This window comes from Anolis sagrei, chromosome 2 (genome assembly GCF_037176765.1).
Source record: "Anolis sagrei isolate rAnoSag1 chromosome 2, rAnoSag1.mat, whole genome shotgun sequence".
Lineage (NCBI taxonomy): Eukaryota > Metazoa > Chordata > Lepidosauria > Squamata > Dactyloidae > Anolis > Anolis sagrei.
This window is the reverse complement of record NC_090022.1, coordinates 14,062,453-14,084,012: the sequence shown is the minus strand read 5'-3', so window position 1 is coordinate 14,084,012 and position 21,560 is coordinate 14,062,453. Positions and strand designations below refer to the sequence as shown.

Below are 21,560 nucleotides of genomic sequence, written 5' to 3'. Positions count from 1 at the left end.
ATAAATAGCAGCTGTTAAACACAATCAGGGGGTTTGGTTAAGGCTCTTAGAGTACAGATGGAGACTTATGTCAACACACACGATGGAATAACAATTAAAGTGCGGTGGCTTAACAATTAACCCCAAAGTGCTTAATGAAGTGCGTCATGGAGGCCTAATTCAACGCTAGAACAGAAACAAATGTCCCCTTTTTCTCTCTCTTCAGGTGATGAAATACGGTGTTGGAAGGAGATGAAGACACCTCAGCAGGTAGAGTCATCGCCAGCAGAAACATCTCAGAGGAGTTTGCTTGTGACATCCAACATTCATAAGAAGAGATACCAGCTCAGAAGTCAGGGGTCGAAGAAGTTAGTGGAGACAGACAAGAAACACACCAAGATCCTTATAGGTGCCAATAACAAGACCTCCACAGTCACAGGGAAGCCTTTGTTCTCTAAGCATGGAAGAAAATACCATAATGTGTCCAATGAGTTTGCTGATCCAAACTCAAGAAAGAAAGATGCTGAATGTCCTGATGATGAAGAAGGAAGCAAGAGCCACAGACAGTCTTTACAGAGATCTCAAAACGTTCCTACCGGAAGGAAACTGCAAAAATATGCTACTAGTAAGGATAACGTCAAATCTAGAGGGCACCTGTCACGCCACCAGCAAAGTCACACTGGACAAAAGCCGCACTATGAATGTTCTCAGTGTGGCAAGCGCTTCACTCGGAGAGTCAACTTGAAGAAGCATGAAAGAATTCATACTGGCGAGAAGCCCTATGAATGTTCTCAGTGTGGCAAGTGCTTCAATCTGAGAGCCATCTTGAAGATTCATGAAAGAATTCATACTGGCGAGAAGCCTTATGAATGTTCTCAGTGTGGCAAGTGCTTCAATCTGAGAGCCATCTTGAAGATTCATGAAATAATTCATACTGGCGAGAAGCCTTATGAATGTTCTCAGTGTGGCAACTGCTTCACTCAGAGAGTTCACTTGAAGAAGCATGAAAGAATTCATACTGGCGAGAAGCCCTATGAATGTTCTCAATGTGGCAAGTGCTTCAATCGGAGAGTTAACTTGAAGAATCATGAAATAATTCATACTGGCAAGAAGCCCTATGAATGTTCTCAGTGTGGCAAGTGCTTCACTCAGAGATTCAGCTGGAAGAGGCATCAAAGAATTCATACTGAAGAGAAACCCTTATGAATGTTCTCAGTGTGGGAAATAGTTTTAACAGAGCTCAAAGTTGATTGTCCACTAGACAATCCATACTGGAAAGAAACCCTATTTTTCCCCAAATGTTGAACAGGCTTCCCTTGGCAATATCTGTTGAGTAGACACCAGGCACAAGCATTTCCAATTGTTTTCATTTTCAAAACAAAAAAAGAGAAGAGAAGAAGAACAAAAGTTATATGCAGACAATAAACGTTTGATAAAAGTTGTTCTAATGACGTTTAGTTGAATCCCCCATTTCATTTAACTGCGATCCAACCAGGAACGTATCCTCCGCAGAAACGGGGGTCTTGCTGTAAATAAAGAGCAGTTGCCAGAAAATACTTGCTTCATGTGTCTGTGGTTGATCTTGGTATCCAGTGTATCCTAATGACTGTTTCATGCCACATTTCTGGTTTTGCTGACAAAACTGCATGTTTGAAACATGCCTTGTATAACAAGTGGGGGATTTTATTTTGTACAGTTAATTAATTAGAGATGCAGACTTTCAAACAATCTTCTGGCAGGTTGGAACCCTTCATTCAGTCATCCCAAAAAAAACCCTTGGTGAAAACACACTGGCACCCCCACCCACTTAGCCTACTATTTTCCAAGGCCTCTCTCAGCCTCACTGGCAGGGAATTCACTACACCTTGCCTTTCCAAAACATGTTTTAATCCTGAATATCAAAGTTCAGATTCTTTGCGCCCTCCCCTTCCTTGATGTCTTAAGTGATCCCATTTCGAGTCCAGAAGGAGAGATAATGTGCTAAGCATTACCCAAAGCGGAAAACACAGTGAAATCTTTCCCTGCTAATTTACAGCTCTTTATCGATGCCTTGGAAGTCATAGCCCTCCCTGTTGTGCTTTGGTCAGACAGATGGCCATCCAGCCTCTGTTTCAAAGCCTCCAAAGGAGGAGCTTCCACCACACTGGGGCAGAGAGAGAGTGCCACTGCTGAACAGCTCTCACAGTCAGGAAGTTCTTCCTCATGTTCAGGTGGAATCTCATTTCCTGTAGTTTGGCGCCATTGTTCCGCATGTCTCCAGGGTTTCAGAAAACAAGCTTGATTCCTCCTCCCTATGAGTTCCCCTCACATATTTATCCATGGTCCTCATCATGTCTCCTCTCAGCCTTCTCTTCTGTAGGCTAAACATGCCCCTCTCTTTAAGCCATTCCTCATAGGGCTTGTTCTTCAGGCCCTTGATCCTTTTAGTTGCCCTCTTTAGTCGACACATTCCAGCTTAGAGTCAACATCTCCCTTCAATTGGGGTGCCCAGAATGTATTTATTTACTACATTTATATACTGTTTTCCTCCCGCTAAGGGAACTCAAAGCAGTTTCCAACATTATAAAGGCAACATTCAATGTCATACATACATGTGAAAATAGCAAGACAATAATATATAACTAAAGACTAACATAACCAAATTAAAACATAAACATAAAATAACATATAGAGATAAAGCACAAAGACATTGGACAGATTGTGATTCCAGGTGTGATCTGACAAAGGCAGAAAAGGGATAGCAGACTCTTGATCATTTTAGTCTCCCTCCTCCGGAGACATCTCCCTTCAATTGCGGGGCCCAGAATTTGACACGGTATTGCAGGTGTGGTCTAACCAAGGCAGAATAGAGGGGTAGCATGACTTCCCTGGATCTAGACACTGTTGTTGTTGCTCCTTCGTTCAGTTGTTTCCAACTCTTCGTGACTTCATGGACCAGTCCATGCCAGAGCTCCCTGTCGGTCGTCACCACCCCAGCTCCTTCAAGGTCAATCCAGTCACTTCAAGGATACCATCCATCCATTTATCTTGCCCTTGGTGGGCCCCTCTTCCTTTTTCCTTCCATTTTCCTCAGCATCATTGTCTTCTCTAAGCTTTCCTTTCTTTTCATGATGTGGCCAAAGTACTTCATCTTGGCCTCTACTATCCTTCCCTCCAGTGAGCAGTCAGGCTTTATTTCTTGGAAGTATCGACTGGTTGGATCTTCTCGCTGTCCAAGGCACTCTCAGCACTTTCCTCTAACACCAGAGTTCAAAAGCATCTATCTTCCTTCGCTCAGCCTTCCTTATGGTCCAGTTCTCACATCCATAGGTGACTACGGGGAATACCATTGCTTTAACTTCGTTGCCAGTGTGATGTCTCTATTCTTCACTATTTTATCAAGATTTGCCATTGCTCTCCTCCCAAGAAGTAAGTGTCTCCTGATTTCCTGGCTGCAGTCTGCGTCTGCAGTAATCTTTGCACCTAGAAATACAAAGTCTGTTACTGCCTCCACATTTTCTCCTTCTATTTCCCAGTTGTCAATCATTCTTGTTGCCACAATCTTGGTTTTTTTAAAATGTTTAACTGCAATCCAGCTTTTGCGTTTTCTTCTTTCACCTTGATTAGAAGGCTCCTCGGCTCCTCCTTGCTTTCGGCCATCAAAGTGGTGTCATCTGCATATCTAAGGTTGTTAATGTTTCTTCCAGAAATTTTCACCCCAGCCTTGCATTCCTCAAGCCCCGCACATCGCATGATGTGTTCTGCATACAAGTTGAATAGGTTGAGTGAGAGTATCCAGCCTTGCTGTACGCCTTTCCCAATCTTGAACCCGTTTGTTGTTCCATGGTCAGTTCTTACTGTTACTACTTGGTACTTATACAGATTTTTTTCTGCCTAAGTGAAGTATCTTGCATTCGTCACTTGAACTTCATTTTGTTAGTTTTGACTAATCATCTCTATAATCTGTTAAGATCATTTTGAATTCTGTTCCTGTCTTCTGGGGTATTGGCACTCCCTCCCAATTTGATGTTGTCTGCAAACTTGTTGATCCTGCCTTCTAACCCTTTCTCTAAGTCATTAATAAAGATCCCGAACAGGACCGGGCCCAGGACAAAACCCTGCTAATGGCACTCCACTCGTCACTGCTTTCCAGGATGAGGAGGAAGTATTGAGGAGAATCACCCTCTGGGTTTGTTCGCTTAACCAATTACAGATCCAGCTAACCATAGTTTTGCCTAGCCCACATTTGACAAGTAAGTTTGCCAGAAGGCCATGAGGGACCTTGTCGAAGGCCTTCCTGAAATCCAGATATGCTCCATCCACAGCATTTTCTGCATCTACCCAGCTTGTAACTATTGAAAAAAGAGATCAGATTAATCTGGCATGACTTGTTTTTGAGAAATCCATGTTGACTATTACAGATGGCCACATGCCTTTCTAAGTGTTTGCAGACCACTTCCTTAATGATCTTTTCCAGGATCTTGCCACGTATCAATGTGAGGCTGACCGGACAGTAATAGTTTGAGTCCTTTTTTCCCTACTTGAAGATAGGGACCACATTTGCCCTCCTCCAATCTGCTGGGATCTGCTGGGATTTCTCCCGTTCTCTAAGGACTCTCAGAGATGATTACCAGTGGTTCTGAAATAACTTCTGCTAGTTCCTTCAGTACTCTTGGATGTAGTTGATCAGGTCCTGGGGACTTGAATTTGTTTAGAGTGACCAGGTATTCCTGGATTACTTGTTTCCCTGTTTGGGGTTGGATTTTCCCCTAATCCTTCGTCCATTCCATGTTGCTGAGGTTGAGGATGGCTTTCTTTTTGTGAGAAGACTGAGGCAAAGAAGGCATTAAGTAGTTCCACCTTCTCCCTATCCTGTCAGCATTACCCCTTCTTCTCCTCCCAGAGGCCCTATCACCTCCTTGTTCTTTTTCCTACCAACGTAAGCAAACAAGCCCTTTTTATTGTTTTTAATGTCCCTGGCAAGCCTGAGCTCGTTTTGTGCTTTTTAGCCTTGTGAACCTTTTCCCCACAGAAGTTGGCTCTTCATTTGAATTTTTTCTTTGGTGATTTCTCCCTTTTTCCACTTCTTGTGAATGTCTCTTTTGAGTATTAGCACAGTTAGAAGTTCTTTGGACATCCATTCTGGCTTCTTTGCACTTGTCTGATTTTTTATCTTTGTTGGGACTGTTTGCAATTGCGCCTTGAGTATTTGACTCTTGAAAAACTCCCATCCATCTGTAACTCCCTTTTCTTTTAGTATCACCACCCATGGAATGCCGCTCAGAATTTCCTTCATTTTTTGGAAGTCAACTCTCCTAAATTCCAGAATTAGGGTTTAGTTGTCTTAGTTTCGGCCTTCCTTTGTATCACAACATAGCATTAATTTCAATTTCATGTTTAATTCTCAACTTTGCCTTTGTTCCTGGAATCATTTTGCCTTGAAAAAGTTCCTGTTTTCATGCTTATGGATGTATGCTTATGTTCTTGACCTCATGGATTTCATGTACCTTGCTATCTTGGACTATTGATCATGTCTTTTTGGTCTATTGCTATTTTATAGCATCTTTTCCATCGCTTTTTGGGAAGTGCCTATTTTTCCTTTCGTATATGCTTTTTTTGGTAAATAAACTGCTGTAATTAGCTTCTACTAGACTCTGTGTGATGCTGGGTGAAAAGGTGTTCCTTCCTGGGCTAGAGTGCAACACTTTCCAGATGACTTTTTGAAGCAGCTTTTGTATAAATCAGCCACGTTTGCCTTTGATTTTTGAATGCCAGACTTAATGCAGACAGCTCAGAATGTGTACATACACACACAAACACTTAAGTGATCCAAAGTCATTTTGAATCAGATAGAAAGCAAGAGATGGCCGGAGGGAAGATCGGGTGATACAAATTAGGGAAGTAGTGGCCAGAAAAGAAACAAATGTCCTCTTTCTTTCTCTTCAGGTGATTTTATTTATTTATCGTGTCAGGGGCAACCAGACCATTGTATTACATTTCTAACGTAACAAAACAAACAAACAGATTAAAAAAGCACAAAGCGTGCAAACTTGGTATTCTATTAAATGTCCTTTGACCAGTAGCTGGCCACTTGGGAGTGCCTCTGGTGTTACTATAAGAAGGTCCTCCATTGTGCATGTAGCAGGGCTCAGGATGCATTGCAGCAGGTGGTCAGTGGTTTGCTCTTCTCCGCACTCGCATGTTGTCGATTCCACATTGTAGCCCCATTTCTTAAGATTGGCTCTGCATCTCGTGGTGCCAGAGCACAGCCTGTTCAGCGCCTTCCAAGTCACCCAGTCTTCTGTGTGTCCAGGGGGGGGGGGGAGTCTCTCGTTTGGTATCAGCCATTGGTTGAGGTTCTGGGTTTGAGCCTGCCACTTTTGGACTCTTGCTTGCTGAGGTGTTCCAGCGAGTGTCTCTGTAGATCTTAGAAAACTATTTCTTGATTTAAGGCATTGACGTGCTGGCTGATACCCAAACAGGGGATGAGCTGGAGATGTCACTGCCTTGGTCCTTTCACTATTGGCTGTTATCTTCAGGTGATAAAATGGTGTGTTGGAATAAGATGAAGACACCTCAGAGTTATCACCAGCAGAAGCATCTCAGAAGAGATTGTCTTTGGCATCCAACATTCATAAGAGGAGATACCAGCTCAGAGGTCAGGATTCGAAGAAGTTCATGGAGACAGAGAGGAAACACACCAAAATTGTTATAGGTGGTGATAGCAAGGCCTCAGCAAACATGGGGAAGCCCTTCTTCTTCAAGTATGGGAGAAAATACCACAGTGTGCCAGATGGGTGGTAGGACAATTATATGTTGCATGTTCCAGAGTAGGCAAGCCAGACAATCTCCACATCAACACTGACAAAAACAACAACAAGAAATACTGTTTAACCACAAGCATAAAGAGATTACATAGATTAGAAACCCACGCTTTCACATTACTTTATTTTCCAAATCACCAGACTGGGCCACACAACGTGGCACAGGGGACGGCTAGTATAAAATAATAATATACACCATTTTGATAGGCACACATTGGGATCCATAGGAGTCAGGGGGACCCATATCATGCGGAGGCCCTTTCCTATGGGGATCTGGGGAACACATACAGAATGGGGCTCAGGGAGCAGCCTGGGATTAGTTGTGCTCGTGGAAGTCAGGCTGCTCCTGAGGGAGAAAAGAGGGGCTTTGGGGGTCCCCATAGGTATTTGTGCCACATTTGGTCCAGTGAAAGGGAAGACATCCTGCTGGGATTTATAGTTCACCTGCAATCAAAGATCATTCTGAACTCTACCAAAGATGGAATTGAATCAAACTTGGCATGCAGAACTCCCATGACCGACCGAAAATACTGGAAGGGTTTGATGGGCATTGAATTTTGGAGTTGTAGTTCCCCTACATCCAGAGAGCACCGTGGACCCAAACAATGATGGATGTGGACGAAACTTGGTACAAATACTCAATGTGCTCAAATGTAAACACTGGTGGAGTTTAGGGAAAATAGACCTTGACATCAGGGAGTTGTAGTTGCTGGGATTTATAGTTCACCTACAATCAATTGGTTTCATCCCGTTAAATTACTGCAACGCTCTCTACATGGGGTTGCCTCTGAACACTGCCCGGAAGCTTCAATTAGTCCAACGTGCGGCAGCCAGGTTACTAACGGGAGCGGGGTACAGGGAGCATACTACTCCTCTGTTGCACCAGCTCCACTGGCTGCCAGTCAGCTTCCGAGACCAATTCAAAGTGCTGGTCTTAACCTATAAACGACTCTGGCCCAATTTACCTGTCCGAGCGTATCCTCCCCTATGAGCCATCAAGATTACTAAGATCGTCTGGAGGGGTCCTGCTCTCGGTCCCACCGGCCTCACAGCCGCGTCTGGTGGGAACGAGAGACAGGGCCTTCTCGGTGGTGGCCCCTCGACTCTGGAACTCCCTTCCACTGGAGATCAGAACTGCCCCTTCGATCTTAACGTTCAGGAAACAGGTGAAAACCTGGCTTTGGGGATTGGCATTCAACGAATGAGCCATGATCCTGTGATATGGATGGATGACGACAAATAATGACTTTTTGCCATTTTAATTGTTTCAATGTTTTAATGTTTTAGTGTGATTTAGAAATATGATGTTTTAATGACGGTCTGTAATATTGATGTTGGAAACCGGCCTGAGTCCCTCGAATGGAGGTGAGAAGACCGGTATACAAAACCACCAAATAAATAAATAAATAAAGATCATTCTGAACTCCACCAAAGATGGAATTGAACCAAACTTGGCACGCAGAAGGGTTTGGTGGGCATTGAATTTTGGAGTTGTAGTTCACTGACATCCAGAGAGCACTGTGGACTCAAACAACAATGGATCTGGACCAAACTTGGCACGGATACTCAAAATGCCCAATTGTGAACACTGGTGGAATTTGGGGGAAAATAGACCTTGACATTTGGGAGTTGTAGTTGCTGGGATTTGTAGTTCACCTACAATCAAAGAGCATTCTGAACCACACAACGATTGAATTGAACCAAACTTGACTCATAGAACTCCCACAAGCAACAGAAAATGCTGGAAGGGTTTGATGGGCATTGATTTTGAGTTCTGGAGTTGTAGTTCACCTACATCCAGAGAGAACTTCAAATGCTAATGAAGGTGGTCAGTTGAAACATTCACACCTAGCTCCAGCAGAGAAGAGCTCCTTGCCCCACCCCAGCCATTCCACAGATATATAAACCCATTGTCCTATTTCCAACAGACCTCACTACCTCTGAGGATGCTTGCCATAGATGCAGGCGAAACGGCAGGAGAAATGCCTCTAGAACATGGCCCTATAGCCCGAAAAACCCCACAAGGACCTAGTGATTCCAGCCATGAAAGCCTTCGACAATACAAATAAATTGACATTTGGGAGTTGTAGTTGTTGGGATTTGTAGTTCACCTACAATCAAGGAGCATTCTGAACTCCACCAGTGATAAAACTGGGTCAAGCTTGACACACAGCTCTCCCAGGACCAAGAGAAAATACTGGAAGGGTTTGGTGGGCATTGACCTTGAGTTTTGGAGTTATTTATTATTTTATTTATTTACATCACTTATATCCCGCCCATATCAGCCCGCAGGCGACTCAGGGCGGTCTACATATCGGCACAATTCGATGCCATCAATACAATACAAAAGCAAAAACAATTAGGTGCATTTATACAAAAAAGACAGTGCAATAACAATTTAAAAAGAGCTATATCCTCTCATTCCAATCCTCGTCCATTTCATCGTCTTGGCCATTCCAGGGTCATTCTCCATCTCAAGCTTGACTATCTATTCTGGGGTTCCGAATGCCTGCTCGAAGAGCCAGGTTTCCACTCTCTTACGAAAGGTCAGGAGGGCGGGGGCTGATCTAATATCCCTAGGCAGGGAGTTCCACAGCCGAGGGGCCACCACAGAGAAGGCCCTGTCTCTCGTCCCCGCCAAGCGTGCTTGCGAAGCAGACGGGATCGAGAGCAGGGCCTCCTCAGATGATCTTAACGTCCTGGAGGGTTCGTAGGAAGAAATGCGTTCGGATAGGTAGGCTGGGCCAGAACCGTTTAGGGCTTTATAGGCTAAAGCCAGCACTTTGAATTGGAGTTGTAGTTCACCTACATCCAGAGAGCACAGAACCTCCATGACCAACAGAAAATCCTGTGTTTTCTGATGGTCTTTGGTGACCCCCTCTGACACTCCCTCGGGGTCCAGACCCCCAGGCTGAGAAACACTGGTTTGGGGTCTCTCTCTCTCTCATAGAATCATAGAATCAAAGAGTTGGAAGAGACCTCATGGGCCATCCAGTCCAACCCCATTCTGCCAAGAAGCAGGAATATTGCATTCAAATCACCCCTGACAAATGGCCATCCAGCCTCTGCTTAAAAGCTTCCAAAGAAGGAGCCTCCACCACACTCCGGGGCAGAGAGTTCCACTGCTGAACGGCTCTCACAGGAAATTCTTCCTAATGTTCAGATGGAATCTCCTCTCTTGTAGTTTGAAGCCATTGTTCCGCGTCCTAGTCTCCAAGGAAGCAGAAAACAAGCTTGCTCCCTCCTCCCTGTGGTTTCCTCTCACATATTTATACATGGCTATCACATCTCCTCTCAGCCTTCTCTTCTTCAGGCTAAACATGCCCAGCTCCCCAAGCCGCTCCTCATAGGGCTTGCTCTCTCTCTCTCTCTCTCTCCTTGGGATTGAATTCCCTGGCTTCTGCTCTAGGGAGCGCCTGCACTGTAGAATTGAAGGGGCTGCAATACTCGGGGAGGCCACCGGGGGCAGCAGCGCCCTGGGCCAACCTCCTCCTTCCTGCTTTGTCTCTTCTTCTTCCTTCCTCTCTCCCTCCCTCCATCCAGAAGGGCATCTACACTGCGGCAGGAACGCAGTTTGGCATCGCTTTCACCGCCTTGGCTGGCTGCTGTGGGACCCTGGGGGCTGCAGCTGGCCCTCTTCGGCAGCGGACTCTCAGGGCCTTGGGAAACTAGAACTCCCAGGCGCTGCAGGTGGGGCCAAAACAGTCTTGGTGGGAGAGGGGGAAGTGTCCTTTTCCAGGCTATGTTTTACCTCTCTCATTGTAAATTAAGCTTTCTGTGATGATAAGCATTGAATTGTTTTGTGTTTATTTTGCAGTGCTATTTATTAGGAAACACCACAAGGATGTGGGTAAACTACAACTCCCATCATCACCTGCCATTGCCTCCAAAGTGCACCAGGACTTAAAAGTGGGTCACAGTTGGTGTGTTTTGCCAAGTTTGCAGAGGTTCACGGTACACTTTGCATGTAGGTGAACTATAACTCCCATCACCCAGGGTCAAACACCTACCAACCCCTCCAGTACTTTCTGTGGGTCATGGGCGGGGGGGGGGGGGGCTCTAAATGATACTTTTGGTCCAGGTGAACTGTCATTGGAGTTCATAGTGGTCTCTGGATGTTGGTGAGCTACAACTCCCATGGTCCAGGGTAATTCCCCCCCCCCCCCAAATGGTGGTAACTTTGATCAACATACATCTTCAGTGGGGTTCGGAGTTCTCTCTGTATGTGAGCAAACTACAACTCCCATCATCTAGGGTAATCCCCCCCCCCCAAAAAAAAACCCACCAATATGTAAACTTGGACTTGGTGGTAACTTTGATCGACATACATCTTCAGTGGGGTTCGGAGCTCTCTGGATGTGGGCACACTACAACTCCCATCATCCAGGGTAATTCCCCCCTCTCCAAAAAAACCCCCCCACTAATATGTAAACTTGGACTTGGTGGTAACTTTGATCGACATACATCTTCAGTGGGGTTTGGAGCTCTCTCTGGATGTGGGCAAACTACAACTCCCATCATCTAGGGTAATTCCCCCCCCAAAACCCACCAATATGTAAACTTGGACTTGGTGGTAACTTTGATCGACTTACATCTTCAGTGGGGTTCGGAGCTCTCTTTGGATGTGGGCAAACTACAACTCCCATCATCTAGGGTAATTCCCCCCCCAAAACCCACCAATATGTAAACTTGGACTTGGTGGTAACTTTGGTCGACATACATCTTCAGTGGGGTTCGGAGCTCTCTCTGGATGTGAGCAAACTACAACTCCCATCATCTAGGGTAATTCCCCCCCCCCCCCCCCCCAAAATCCACCAATATGTAAAGTTGGACTTGGTGGTAACTTTGGTCGACATACATATTCAGTGGGGTTCGGAGCTCTCTGGATGTGGGCAAACTACAACTCCCATCATCCAGGGTAATCCCCCTCCCCAACCCCCCCTCCCCACTAATATGTAAAGTTGGACTTGGTGGTAACTTTGATCGACTTACATCTTCAGTGGGGTTCGGAGCTCTCTTTGGATGTGGGCAAACTACAACTCCCATCATCTAGGGTAATTCCCCCCCCAAAACCCACCAATATGTAAACTTGGACTTGGTGGTAACTTTGATCGACTTACATCTTCAGTGGGGTTCGGAGCTCTCTTTGGATGTGGGCAAACTACAACTCCCATCATCTAGGGTAATTTCCCCCCCAAAACCCACCAATATGTAAACTTGTACTTGGTGGTAACTTTGATCGACTTACATCTTCAGTGGGGTTCGGAGCTCTCTCTGGATGTGGGCAAACTACACCTCCCATCATCCAGGGTACTTACCCCCCCCCCCAAAAAACCCCCACCAATATGTAAAGTTGGACTTGGTGATAACTTTGGTCCACATGCATCTTAGGTTGGGTTCAGAGTGCTCTCTGGATAATCATCATCATCATCATCATCATCAAGGGTGTAATTTAATATTTTGATAAATGTTTTTTAATGTTTATGTATTGTATGTGAATTTGTGTCCCGGCATTGAATGTGTGCCGTGTATATGCTGTGCTCCGCCCTGAGTCGCCTTCGGGGTGAAAAGGGCGGAATATAAATGTTTTTAATCAATCAATCAGTCAATCAATCATCTTTATTTCTACCCCGCCACCATCTTCCCAATGGGGACTCGGGGCGGCTAACATGAGGCCGAGCCCAAAAATAATACAACAGAATAATATACAAAACAATAGAAAATTAAGCACAACAAAATACATAATGCAACAAAATAAAATAAACAATACAAAATAACATCATAAAATCAATCACAGAGGGCGGGCCAAATGTGTATGATAAAATGGATGTGGGTGAACTACAACTCCCATCATCCACTCTAATTACTTCCCTCCCCAAAGTCACCAGTCTTTAAACTTGGTTGAGGGTGTGTTTGCGTGCCCTGTTCAGATCAGGAATATATTTCTTTTTTTTTTTCCAGCTCAGGAATATGTTTCCACGTTACTGGAATTGCCTGTATTGAGTCTTTCCGTTGGATAAGGGAAGAACAGCAGCCCTTTCCTCTTGCCCATTCAAAGCAAGGCCGGCAGACTCTGTTGCTCAAGGTATTTGCCTGGAAGCAGCACTCTTGACTCTTTTCATCCCAGAACCAAAGTTTGGCTTGAAGAGAGGAAGGGGATGGAGAAGCCAAATCCTGCAAATCTGCAGCTGGAAGGAGGGAAAGACAGAAGCAGGGGTCAGAACCAATATGTGAACAAGGGCCCAACGTGGAAAGCGCTGGAAGAATACAAAGACATTCCAGGTCAAAGGATGCAGCAGCGCTGGGAAACCCAATGGCAGGAGTTTCTGAAGACCCTCCAGTCACCTTCCTCTGCATGGGGAAGCCTTCCGCCAGCAGAGGAAACGCCATGGAAAGATGCCAAGGCCTTCCTGGCCTCCTTCGAGCAAGTGGCCAAAGCCTGTCGGTGGCCAAAGGAAGAGTGGGTGGCCCGGTTGTTGCCCGCATTGAGTGGAGAAGCAGAGCAGGCCTTTCAGAGCCTGGAAGCCAGAGACAGGGAGGATTATGGGAAAGTGAAGGCAGCCATCTTGAGAGCGGAGACCCTGAGAGCGGAGCTGCAGCGCCAGCATTTTCGGCAGTTCTGCTGCCAAGAGGTTGAGGATCCCCGAAAGGTGTACAGCCAAGTCCAGGAGCTTTGCAGTCGGTGGCTGAGGCCGGAGAGACGCAGCAAGGAGCAGATCTTGGAGCTGCTGGTCCTGGAGCAATTCCTGGCCAGTCTTCCCCAAGACCTGCAAGGATGGCTCCGAGGCGCAGGGCCAGAGACCTGTTCCCAGGCTGTGGCCCTGGCAGAGGACTTCCTCCTCAAGAGGCAGCGAGAGACCAATTCAACCCAGTGGCAGGTGAGGCTCTAAGTGCTAATGAAGCTGAGGCTGCATGGCCATCTGTTGGGAGTGCTTTGATTGTATTTTCTTGCATAACAGAATGGGACTTGGATTAGACAGGGCTTCTTAAAATTTTGCATGAGCAATCCCTTTCCACCTGACAGATTTCTGCATCACCTGGGTATATACGTATGTAAACTATATCTCAGGTATATAAAATATTTACTGATAACAAATCAGCATTTGCAAGGCTTGCTCAACAGGATGGCTTTCCTTCTTATGAAGTACATCTTCTGCAGAGTTCACGGTAAGCACTGCAAACAGATTTGTGATTAAAACAGTCACTAGGAAGCATTCAGAAAACTTCCATTGTCAATTTTCTGTGATCCCAACATTGAGCGAAAGGGATGCCATTTGGGATCGGGACTCATGGTTTAAGAAGCAGTGGACTAGATGACCCTTGTAATCTCTTCCACCTTTACAATATTTTTCCACCTATGTCTAACAAACTTTATCTAAAACAAACCCACTCGCCTGAGAGAATTCCTTTTCCTTCTCTCCATTTCCTAAATCTCGCTTCCTGCTTTTCAGGGACCATCGCAGGAAGTGTGTGTTGGCTCCCTGGAGACGGAAGGGAAGTTGCCAGATGCTGCTCAGGGAAAGATCTATGAGGAACTCAAGCCGGTGAAGGATGGCCAGATCCCTTTGTTAGGTAAGGCCCATGAAAATGAACGTGCCAAACAAAGGCTACCACTTCGCTGTTGAATTCCTGTAGTCTAGTATCTCTTTAACTGATATGGCTCGGTACTGTGCGATCAGCCACTCTTTTTGGCAAGAAGGCTGAAAATCTTGTAAAACTACAAACAAGGTGTTTGAGTGATTTCTTTTTGAAAACAATTCTATTTTGAATAAATGGGGAGGAGGGTAGGTTGCTCTTGCCCATCGCCTGCCTTTGACTCTATCCAACTCATTCGCCTTCTTAAAAAAAGAATTCCAATTTAGTTTTTGCAGGTGGTGAAATCAAAGGCCCAAGTCCTTCCATTTCAGTGTTTCCTCCTGAAGGACAAGTTAAGACAGAAGCTGGGCTGGGTGAGGTATGTCATCTCATTTAGTTCTGCACAAAAGTATTAGTCTGCGATAAAAAATAATCATGGCTAATAATAACAATAAGGGATCATCTATGAGTCATATAGACCACAAGCTGAACATGAGCCAGTGGTCTGATGTGGCAGCTGAAAAGGCCAATGCAATCCTAGGCTGCATCCATAGGAGTCGAGTGTCTCAAGCGAGGGAAGTCATAGTAGCACTCGCTACTGTTTTAGCCAGACCTCACAAAAGTACATCCTTGGTATCTGTTAGTATTTGATTCTTTAACCCCACGTGGATACCATAGATAGTTTAAGGGTTTACGATTTAATTGAATTGTTATGCTTGATTTTGAATGTTACTTTTAAGAACCCAAACACTGACTGGATACAGTTGACTCTGTCTTCTCACTGCTCTACATAGAGCATGCAAGAGGAGCATTAGCCCACCTGCTGATGCATCTACACGGTAGAATTAGGGCAGCGGCTCAAGATGTCTGTCAAGGCTGTTGCACATGCAGGAGGGCCTGACTGTTGTCTTGATGGGCATGTCTTGCATTTCCAGGGTCTGCTGGACTGCAGAGTCTTTTTGCACAGGGTTGAGCGGACGCTGTCCCAGGCAGACCAACAGACCACCTTCTGGCAAGTTCTGAAGGAGGAGGAGGAGGGCGGAAGTGCCCAGGCATTTGGTAAGGGCAGCCTATACCCATAACCTGTCATTTTTAGAAATTGAGAGGAGAGGGAGAAAAAAAGACAGAATAGCAAGGAGTACTTTATATATACTGCCGGCCCTCCACATTTGCAGACTGCGTTGCATGTGAATTTAATTCAGATGTTCTCCTTAGGCATCGCTAGATCTTCCAGTTCGATTCTGTGACCAACCTCCAGCAGACGTTGACCATAGCGTCATGCTGCAGGATCCAGGGATTCCAAAAAAGAGTTCTCTGAAGAAAAAAACACTAAGCAAGGTTTAGTTAGCCATGTGCCAAAGTTTGTATTTGGGGAATATTTTTGGATTTTGGGATTCTGGATAAAGTTTACTCAACCTGCCCTGCTGGAGGTTTGTCACAGACCCCACCTCCCTGGACTTAAGATCCTGCTGGTAAATGCCAGATTTGTCAACAGTAAGACAGCTGTCATCCAGGACTTCATTCTGGATGAGGGGGCGGATCTGGCTTGCATCACCAAGACCTGGCTGGAAGATCTGGGTGGGGTAAATCTCACCCATCTGTGCCCATCAGGCTGTGTGGTGCACCAGCAGTCTAGGGCTGGGGGCCAGGAGGAGGGGTTGAAGTAGTCTTTCGGCAGTCCATCTCCGTGATCAGATGTGCTGTTCCGCAGTCTCCTGGGTTTGAGTGTGTCCACCTGAGGGTGGGAACCCGTGATAGCTTGGGAATTCTGCTGGTGTACTGTCCACCCCACAACACAGCAGTTGCCCTGCCAGAGCTATTAGATGTGGTCTCTAATTCGGCTCTGGTCTCCGAGCACTTGATTGTGCTGAGGGACTTTAACATTCATGCAGAGGCCACTTTAACAGGAGCAGCTCATGGTTTCATGGTTGACATGACAACCATGGGGGTATCACAAGTAATATCTGGACCCACCCATCAAGCTGGACATACACTCGACCTAGTTTTTACTGCGGACAGCGCTGTGGTCAGGGTGGAAGAGCAAAACATTCTTCCATTGTCATGGTCCGTCCATCATCTGATCAGTTTTAGACTTGCTGTGACCTCTAACCTTCGCAGGGATGGTGAATCAATTAAGATGGTTCGCCCCAGGAGACTGATGGATCCAGATGGATTCCTGAGGAATCTTGGGATTCTTCCTATCATGGAGGCTGACGATACTGTCAACACCCTGGTTGATTGCTATAACAGTGAGATGACCAGGGTGAAACACGATTGTTCCCAAATGTCCCCTCTTGCTGCGCAGTCATGCCATCCCCTTGGTTTTCTGAGGAGTTGGCGGAGATGAAGTGGGTGAAAAGGAGACTGGAGTGCATCTGGAGGAAATATCGGGGGATTTCCGACTGAGCGTGGGCTAGAGCCTCAATTAGGGCCTATACCGTGGCTCTGTGGGCAGCCAAGAAGACTTTCTTGACTGCCTGCATATCATCAGCATCCAATAGACCTTCTGAACTGTTTCGGGTCATTGGGGAGCTCCTTCATCCCTCTAGGGTGGAGGAGGCGGAGGCCTTTGACGACCCGACAGTTTGGTGCTGCAATTTTGCGCACCATTTTGCAAATAAAGTTGCTTGGATACGCCTCGAGTTAGACACCAGCTTGAATGCAATACCAGAGGAGGTGACCGAGGCATCTCCCTGACCGGTTTTGTGGGATTCTTTCCAGCTTGTTCATCCTGATGATGTGGAGGGGGTCCTTGGGGCTGTGAGGATGACCATGTCAGTTTTAGACCCTTGCCCTTCTTGGCTAACCAAATCGGCCAGAGGCGGGCTGATTGATTATTTTGTGTTGATCATCAATGCTTCATTGGAGCAGGGAACATTTCCATCTGGCCTAAAGCAGGCTGTGATTAGACCAATCTTGGTATCCAGTGAGTCCCCTAGGGGAGATGGTGGCGGGATATAAATAAAAATTTATTATTATTATTATTATTTTACTGACACAAAACCACATTATTATTATTATTATTATTATTATTATTATTATTATTATTATTATTTGTAAGTTACAGGTACTATAAGTTGCACACTTATCCTGGTGGCAGAAATGGAATCCAGAGTTGGGGAAAAGTGCAGGAGGCCATTCAGGACAAAGGCCTCCTGAATATGGACATAATTTCTCCCTCTTTGTATGCAGGTGAGGGGAAGTCAACTTCGCTCAAAGTGGAGGCGTCTCAGCATGGAGGGGATGAGCTGGAGGAGAGGCCCGGGACAGTGCCACTCATAAACCAAGGAAATGGACCGTTGACGGTGGAGATGTGTGAACAAAGAAGTGAGTCCAAAGGGGGAGAGGAAGTGGCTCCTGTGAGTTCCAAAGAAGTCAGGAAGTCTAGGTATTTCTTGTGGCAGGAAAGGGCTAAACAAAAACAAAAGGCATTAATTTGAGGAAGGCTCGTGTTCCCAAAATGTGATTGAAGGGATTGTGACACAGTTTCCAGCGGAAAACCAAATTTGTCAAATTATCAGAGACATTGTATTTGTTAGGGATTCCTCATCTTCAGAAGAGGAAGGGGAGCAGGAAAGTGTTCAGGAATTAGAGGGGAAATTGGGATCAGAGGATGAGGTCTTGCAAGTGCCCACATTTCTGGAAAATGAAAGGAAACAGAGCACAGACGGCATTTAGCTAAAATAGCTGCTGGAAACGCCGAGGTAATTGGGAGCCACCCTAGCACCTCCTGTATGGGAATTCAGGGCTATAAATCAGAAGCAGGAGCAATTAGCTTTCACTGGTAACAAACGACTCTGATGCTTATGCCTTCGCTCCAATTGAACTTGCTTCGAGTCTGTTTCTAAGGATTTAGTGATCATTGCCCGTTGTCCAATGTAAGACTGCTGTTTATTTTGGACTTTATCAGAGACTTAAGTATTGTGTCTGAATTAAGACTTCCTTTCTTTCTTTTACATTTTCCAGCTGTGTGTGCTGTTCTTTTGTGTTTGCTGAATTCAGCAAATTATCAGAGACATTGTATTGAAGATAAACCTCACGCATGCCCAGACCATGTGAGAGAAATGCCTTTTTAAAATGGAATTATACCCACATCAAGTGGGGAAAATGTTTGAATGTAGAATAATGACTGTAGAATAATGGTGTCCAACAAAACACTGAGTAGCCTCTGGTAAAGGAAGCCAAGCTTACTTTCTTTCTCTTTAATTTCTGTCCCTTTAGAGGCCAAAACAAAAAGAACCATATATTTTCTCAAAGCAATAGTTAAAAGTACTGCTGTGGATGTAAAGAAAGGACTTATTAGTGGCGAAGAAAATAAAATAAGAAAGCAAACAGAGAGAGTTCCAATTAGACATTTTTTCCTGATTTGCCACCCTGGCATCCATGAAAACGATTAAGATTTTGGATCCCTTCATCAACAGATATTTTTAAAGAGCAGAGCAGAGTTTCAAGAGAACACACCACCATTCACAAATGGAACTGTCAATGTCACTACATTCTGTCATTCCAGATGATTTTGTCATTACAGGCCTTAATGTTCAGAATGGTGTATCCAAAATTATTAGTCCTAATTTATTCATTCTTTTCATTCAGACCCACGCGTATTAAACGCACATTGATCAAAATTAAACGTTATATTTTATGACGGTGGCCAGTACAGAAACAATGTCCTCTTTTTCTCTCTTCAGGTGATGAAATTGGGTGTTGGAATGAGATGAAGCTACCTCAGCAGTTGGAGTTATTGCCAGCAGAAGCATCTCAGAAGAGTTTATACATGCCATCCGACATACATAGGTTGGGATACCATCTGAGAGGTCAGGAGTCAAAGAAATTAGTGGAGACGGAGAGGAAACACACCAAAAGCGTTACCGATGGTGATATCAATGCCTCCACAGACATGGGGAAGCCCCTGTTCTCCAAATGTGGGAGAAAATACCACAATGTGTCAGATGGGTTTGCTGCTCTGAACCCCAGAAAGAAAGATGCCGAATGTCCTGAAGATGGAGAAAGAAGCAAGAGCCACAGGCAGAGATCCCAAAATCTTCCTACAGGAAGGGAACCCCATAAATGTTCTCAATGTGGCAAGGGTTTTGCTCAGGGAAAGACCTTGAAGATGCATCAAAGAATTCATACTGGAGAGAAACCCTATGAATGCTCTCAGTGTGGCAAAGGCTTCACTCAGAGGTCTCACTTAAAGACGCATCAAACAATTCATACTGGAGAGAAACCCTACGAATGCTCTCAGTGTGGCGAATGTTTCAATCTGAGATGTAGCTTAAAGACACATCAAATACTTCATACTGGAGAGAAACCTCATAAATGTTCTCAGTGTGGCAAGAGTTTTGCTCAGAGAAAGATCTTGAAGATGCATCTAATAATTCATACTGGAGAGAAACCCTTTAAATGCTCTTACTGTGGCAAATGTTTCACTCAGAGATGTAACTTAAAGACGCATCAAAGAGTTCATACTGGAGAGAAACCCTATGAATGCTCTCAGTGTGGCAAGTGTTTCAATCTGAGACATAGCTTGAAGAACCATCAAAGAATTCACACGAGAGACACCCTATGAATGTACTCAGTGTGGTAAATGCTTCCAGCAGAGTGCAGATTTACTTGTCCACCAGAGAATTCATACTGGATAGCAATGCTATATACAGGCAATAATAAAAGTTTGACAAAAGTAGTTCTAATGACATTTTGTTGTATCCACCATTTCATGTATCCGCAGAAATGGGGGACTTACTGTAAATAAAGAGCAGTTGCCAGAAAATACTTGTTTCATGTGTCTGTGGTTGATCTTGGTATCTAGTGTGTCATAATGACTGTGTTATGCCACAATTGTGTACATTTGACATGCCAAAACATGTTTGCATTTCTGAGTATCAAGGTTCAGATTTTTTCCTCTCTCCCCTTCCCTGATGTCTGAGTGATCCCATTTCCTCTCCAGAAGGAGAGATAATGTGGTAAGCATTACCCAAAGCAGAAAACACAGTGAAATCCATCTCTTCTTATTTACACCTCCTTTTTCGTGCCGTGGATGTCATAGTCCCCCTTATTCGGCTTTGGTCTGACCTCATGTGGATAATCCTGTCTCCAATTCTGAGCCCCACAGTTCAAGAAGGATATTGACAGCCAAGAATATGTCCAGAGATGGGCGACCAAAATGATCAAATGTCTGGAAGCCACAAATCCCTAGCGGAATAGCTTAGGGATCTGGGTGTGTTTAGAAAAGTGAAGGTTAAGGGGAGGCATTCTAGTTATGTTTAAATATTTGAAAGGCTGTCACATTGAGGAAGATCAGGTTTGTTTGCTGTTACTCTAGATACAATTGATTCAAACTGCAGGAAAGGAGTCTGCCAAAACATTAGAAGAAACACTCGCTATTTACATGGGAGCCTGGTGATGTCTTTTCAATGGAGGCATGTAAACAGACTGACTGGCCATGTATCATGAGTGCTCAAATATTAAGATTTGGTTGGCATAGCTATCTTTGATATGACAAAGTCAAAGCATGCACTCCATTATGGACAGATGGGTGGCTATGTCTCAGGAGTGCTTGGATTGGGTATTCCTGCATGGCGGAGGATTGGATGGGGTGACCCTAGGGTCTCTTCCAACTTTATGAGTATATGAAATAATATTTTTTTAATTTATCGTGTCAGGAGTGAACCAAAACAGTTGTATTGCATTAAAAACAAACAAACAAAACACAAAGTTTGCAGATTTGGTATTCTATTAAATGTCCTTTGACCAGTATCTGGCCACTTGAAGTGCCTCTGGTGTTGCTGCAAGAAGGAGCTCCATTGTGCATGTGGTAGGGCTCAGGTCGCATTGCAGCAGGTGGTCAGTGGTTTGCTCTTCTCCACACTCGCATGTCATGGATTCCAGTTCTCAGTGCCTCTTCAAATTCTACAACACAGCTGGTCACAGCTGACCTCCAGCTGGAGCGCTCAAAGGCCAGGGCTTCCCAGTCCTCAGTGTCTATGCCAGAGAGTGCTGGTACGGCTGTACCAGAAGCTCCAACTTCATTTTCTTTCTATTGAGTGTTTGCATATATTCCAAGGTTCCATGCATTTGCAAAAAGGTGACTTCCCTTGGTTTGCAGTCATAGGGCTAGCCACCTGTCTATCATTGTTAAGTTTTGGTTCCGCCCCTTTTTCCAGAGCTCGGGGGGGGGGGGGGAGGGAACCATTTTAGTTCAGT

At 45.0% G+C, this 21,560-nt stretch overlaps 1 protein-coding gene and 1 pseudogene across 1 annotated transcript; both read left to right on the top strand.

Annotated features, from left to right (window-relative positions):
* Positions 1–231: 231 nt before the first annotated feature.
* On the top strand, positions 232–1,185 carry LOC137096105 (zinc finger protein 570-like). Its single transcript, XM_067464165.1, has one exon. It carries the CDS (start codon positions 232–234, stop codon positions 1,183–1,185), a length of 954 nt encoding a protein of 317 aa, XP_067320266.1.
* A 9,104-nt stretch (positions 1,186–10,289) lies between these two features.
* LOC132765940 (zinc finger protein 397-like) lies at positions 10,290–20,127 on the top strand (annotated as a pseudogene).
* Positions 20,128–21,560: the final 1,433 nt, after the last annotated feature.